The 5,362-nt window shown below is 46.5% G+C and overlaps 1 protein-coding gene across 1 annotated transcript in view; it reads right to left on the reverse strand.

Annotated features, from left to right (window-relative positions):
- LOC102764981 (keratin, type I cuticular Ha3-I-like) overlaps positions 1-2,387 on the reverse strand; it is a 3,979-nt gene extending 1,592 nt beyond the window's left edge. Inside the window, exons 1-5 of the mRNA XM_006774446.2 lie at positions 1,998-2,387; positions 1,815-1,897; positions 1,151-1,307; positions 149-310; positions 6-64 (exon numbers count right to left, since the gene is read on the reverse strand). Of these exons, the coding sequence (XP_006774509.1) occupies positions 6-64; positions 149-310; positions 1,151-1,307; positions 1,815-1,897; positions 1,998-2,348 (812 nt within the window). The 5' untranslated portion in view covers positions 2,349-2,387. The remainder of the gene's footprint in view (positions 1-5; positions 65-148; positions 311-1,150; positions 1,308-1,814; positions 1,898-1,997) is intronic.
- Positions 2,388-5,362: the final 2,975 nt, after the last annotated feature.

Raw genomic sequence — 5,362 nt, forward strand, 5'->3', positions numbered from 1 at the left:
TCCCTGCCTGGCATGTCTGCAGCTGCTCTGAGCTGGACACCACCTGCTTGTTCAGCTCCTGGGTCTGAAACACCAGAGGTGAGAGTCAGGATGAGACTCTGCCTTAAGGGTCCCCAGGTCCTGGGTGGCCATGTGCTGAGATGCCCACCTGGTTGGAGTACCATTCCTCCACGTCCCTGCGGTTGGTCTCCAATAGGGCCTCATACTGGCACCTGGTCTCATTGAGCACGCGGTTCAGGTCCACGGTGGGGGCAGCATCCACCTCCACGTTGAGGCGGTCTCCAATCTGGCAACGCAGGGTGTTGACTTCCTGAAGGAGGAAGGGAAAGGTGTGAACCCACAGAAATAGATCTGCTATCTTCCTGCGATAGCCAAAAAGTTCACTGAAAAGAATATCCTGACTTTTCCAAAGACTGACACAGATATTATATAAAAATAAATTCAAATAAGGGTCACATCGATTCCTTTCTGGGAAAACTGAAATAGACCCACATTTCCTATAAGACTAAGTCCCAACTCCTGGCCATGCACAGGTCCCTTGTCATTTCCTGTCACATCCCTACAGGTACCGCATCCAGCCATACCCATTCATGGCCATTCTCAAATATACCTCACTTTGCCGCTTCATGTCTTTGCTCAGCTTCCTCCCTCAGATTACAACACCCAAGTACTAAAGTTTTCCCACTCCCCATAACATGCTTGAAAGAGTTACCTTTCAAGCAGACTGGATTGTTCTCAGGGCTGCTCATATATCTCATATAGTAGTTATTTCCCTCTGCTGGGATTACATCATGTTTTTACATTGTTGTCTCCCCCAGACCAGAGACAAGACTGTGGGGCCTTTGAAGAGAGGGGCTATGTCTTATGTCTTTTTTTCTCTCTCAATCTCTACCACCAAATTAGGGACCAACAGTGACTAACAGAGAACCTGGATTTCCTTCCTCAGCATCTCCAGCACCTACCCAACCCTCCCAGCTCACCTTGCTGTATGCTGTGGACATAGCATCGTGATTCCCTGATCTGACCCTGAGTTCTTCAGAGAAGGGTACCAACCAGGGATCCTGATGGGCAAGTGCCTCCTCATACCTGATGCTGAAGTGTTAGCTCTGAAGCCTATTGTTGTTGGTGTTTTGTTTTGTTTTTCTCTCACCTCCTCGTGGTTCTTCTTGAGGCAGAGCAGCTCCTCCTTCAGGGACTCCACCTGGGCCTCCAGGTCGGCCTTGCACAGGGTCAGCTCGTCCAGGATCCTACGCAGGCTGGTTATGTCCGACTCCACCAGCTGCCGGGAGGAATGCTCCATCTCGTACCTGCACGTACAGGTTGGAGTGGGAGGAAGAGCCAGGAAGGAAGCCCATCTTCCTGCCCCATGTCCTGTTTGAGTGGCATTGCCTCGCTGTCTTTGAACTGACACAGTTTTCCATCCCTTCTTTTCCATGTGTCCCTCAAGCTCTGCATGGATAGTCTAGAGGGAACCTGACCCATCCTAACACCCAAAGGTGCCCACGGGGACTCCTGGAATGGAGTCTCTCTCTCTCCTCTCAATGTTGTTGGTTAATACCCCACCAAACCAATCCATTCTCCAAGAATTAACTTCAATTTCTGAATTTGGGGGTTTAAGAAGGACCAATAGAGACTGAAGAGCAGATAGCATATGAATCTGGGCTCTGAAATGAATTTCACATATCCAGTCATAAGAGGAGAGATAAAAAGGGGGAAATGGCTTCCTCTTCTTTTCCAGGCAACATTAGGCCCACAGGGCCATGAAGGAGCCATAGGGACCTTGGAGGTTACCTGGCCGAAAAGTTTCAACATACTTGGTTCTGAAGTCATCAGAGGCCAACTTGGCATTGTCAATACAGATCACCAGCCTGGCGTTCTCAGACTTGGCACACAGAATCTGAAAACAAGGTTCCACTGTGAGGACCACCTGAACTTGAGAACTACTTATTGTTCAGACAGCCAGCTGCTGCTGTGCCCCCACATACCCAACTCCTCACCTTCTGCTGCAGCTCCTCGATGGTCCGGAAGTAGGACTGGTAGCTGGGGCACATCAGGGGCTCCTGCTGCTGGCACCGCTCCTGGATGCGGCTCTCCAGCTCCGCATTCTCCCGCTCCAGCTGCCGCACCTTCTCCAGGTAGCTGGCCAGGCGGTCGTTCAGGAATTGCATGGTCTCCTTCTCGCTGCCATTGAAGGAGCCCTCGCAGAACCAGCCGCAGTTGCCCACATTGGCAGGGATGTTGCTGGCCCCAGGTAGAGGGATGTCATGGCAGCTGGGGGCCACACAGGGCCGGGAGGGGCAGCTAGAGCCGCAGCGGCTCAGGTTGGACAGACAACAGTTGTAAGGCATTGTACTGGGAGAGGTGATGGGACAACAGACGAGCTGATGGAGGTGGATATAGGTGAGGTTTGAGTCTCACCTTCCTCCATGGTCCTTTTATACCCTTTATTGTGGGTGGGGGTTTGGCATGTTGCATAGTTTTCTTTCCTAATGCTTCAGGTAATTTTTTCTCCAAAATATGCTTGTTAGATGCCTCCACAGAGTCTTCCCTCATCCCATAAAATTATTCCATTCATCTTGTGTCACACGGGCTCCTCCTGGGTACTGATGGTTGGTGAAAACAGTTTCATCAGATGGCTTCAAAGGAGACAGAATCATCACAACCCCAAATGGTTCTCCCCATTACTCAGAGGACAGCCAGGGACATGGGGTGGAGTTGTTTGGGACTCCTCACCCATGAGGCTCTGCCACTGGAATCCCTAGAAAGAGAGTTTGGAGTGAACAGTCTCCTGGTGGCCTTCTTCTCCCAGGTGTATTCACATTTCAGTGTTCAGTACAACTTACCTTTCAGCAAAAATGTATCCTGTATCAGCTGTAAGGATCCTGAGCCTTACTCCATGAGAGTTTTAGTTGGGAGCTTAGAGAATTTGTCAGTAATGAAGAGATGGAATTAGTTGAGTATTTATGGTTGGGAAATGAAACCAGTGGAATGGGCAGGCACAATACTAAAGTAGAGTTCAGGGTCTTGCCCTTTTTTGTAAATAAAATTTTATCCGCACATAGTCATGTTCACTCATTTAGACAGTATCTATGGTGCTTTCATTCAACAGTGGCAGAGTTGAGTAGTTGCAATAGAGACCATATGGCCTGAAAAGCCTAAAATATTTATTATCAGTCCTTTTCAGAAAAAGTCTACCAACCTTCACTGAAGCAACAATCTCCCCAAGATGAGAAAGAGAAGAGATGGATAGAGGGAAACATGCTGGGAATAGTTCACAGAGAGTTCAGGTGGCAGTGTTGATGCAAATGCTTCAGACTTAACAAGAAAGGAAAATCTGAATGATTTCCTCAGAGCGGGGCACCACCTGTGACGAGTGTGTATATTTCTCCATCATCTCTGGGATCATATACCCTTTGACACTTCAAAACCCTTGGGAATCTCCCTCTTACCCAATAATGAATCTTAACAAAGTAGCCCTCCCATCTCACCTTCTATTTTCTGTCACTATATCTGTCCTTTGTTTTGCATAGAAACAAAATCATGGTTCAGAAAGAATTCCTAAAAGATCATTTGTGGAACACAATGTAGATAAGTTAAGAAGGATTGTCCAGATTCAAAGGCAGCGGGGAAGGAACAGAAAAGCATATGTCTGAAGCTAAATGGCCTCAGTTCACATCTTCACTGGCGATATGACCTCAGAGAAGTGAGTTCCCTTTTTTGACTCTTGTTTTCTTCATCTCTGACATTGAAGTAATAGTAGTTTTGTTGCACAAGTTAAATAAGATACTGTGTGTGAATATGGTTGGGCATGGGGGTGATGGTGATTATTTCCGTAACCTTCCTCCTTCCTATTGTTGGCCTAGATTATTCAGATGAAGAATTTTGTGAAAATTCAATTTTGTTGAACAGACACCTGGACAGGTTGCCCATCCAACCCAGTAGTGATCAAACCCCATTAACTTACCTTGCAAGCTCTAGGGGCACAGAACCATACTCATAAATTAATCAACAAAGATGCAAATTTTAACACTAACTTGGTGACCAGAATAGGAAGTTGGCAGATGGCCCATGGTCCCCACATTCTTTGTTAAGTTCCTGATCTTGTGGGTTTGGTTATCTTATTTGGGGTACTTCTTGAGGGGGACAAGTTCTTTACATGGGGTTGTACTGCCACCAAAGCCTCCTTTCTTGTACTGGCATTGAAATGGGCTCTACTCATCCTCTGGGAATCCTCCAGCCTTACATTTCCGTGCAAGTATTCATAGTAATGATGACGGTGGTGATGATGATGAAGATGATGATACCATTCCATAAATACTTATTATGTGCCAAACAAGGTGCTAAGTGCTATGGCACAATTCTCAGCTGATCCTTCCAACAACTCTATAAGTTTGATCTATAAAATTTGTCCAACTTTACAGATAAAGACACAGATTAGGAAAGGCTCAGAATCTTCCCAAGCCACGGCCAATAAATGGCAGAGCTGGGGTTTAAACTACTCAGCTATCTAACTCCGGAGCCTGAATACCTAAACACAGTGCAAAATATTTGGCACAGAAGTTTCTCTGATTTTTCTAGGGGACAGGAATATTGGATTAATTTCTGCCTATTGTCCCACTCGTAGTTTTTGCTTCTGGTCCCCAGTGGGACCCTGTTACCCAACCCCTACTAACCCCATCAGCCCTTCACAGGCCTCTCTGCCCAAGCAGTCCTCTCACCTTCCTGAACTAAGACCAAGTTACACTCAGCTTTTCTCTACAGGGCAATGCCATCCTTTTTCATAATTCACTGGTATATCCAGATTGGAAATGAAATTGTGTGTTTTTAGCATTTAAACAAATGAAAATGCACAATGGCATGAGCTAAGGTGACTTAGTATCTGGGAGGAGGCCTACCTAGCCTTGAACTTTTAGCCCTGTAAAAGTTCACTTCAGCAGTGAGTTTCATGGCCTAGAATCAAAGAATTTTATAGCTAGAAGGACTTGAATTCATGGAAGAGAAAACAGAGGCACAGATAGTGAGGTAGGAAGGAAATGAATCCCACTAGATCACTTTCTAGTCAGATAGCCTATGGGACCCTTCACACATAGTGTTCCTGTCTCACCCAAAGAGTTTGGATTCTATTGCTGTCATCAAAGTCAGAGATGAAGAATCTGAGACACTGGGAAGAAATTTAACTTGTCCAATGGCACATGTAGGTAGATTCAAGTCTGCCTGGGCCATCCCACCTCATTGTGAATTAGAACAGCAGTCGCCAGCCTTTTGGACCTCATGGACCACCAGTGGTCTGTGGACCACTGGTTGCCAATCACTGAATTAGAGAGATGAGACAATGACAAGGTCAGGGTGTGTCCAAGCACAA

The sequence above is a fragment of the Myotis davidii genome, unplaced genomic scaffold (genome assembly GCF_000327345.1).
Source record: "Myotis davidii unplaced genomic scaffold, ASM32734v1 scaffold327, whole genome shotgun sequence".
Lineage (NCBI taxonomy): Eukaryota > Metazoa > Chordata > Mammalia > Chiroptera > Vespertilionidae > Myotis > Myotis davidii.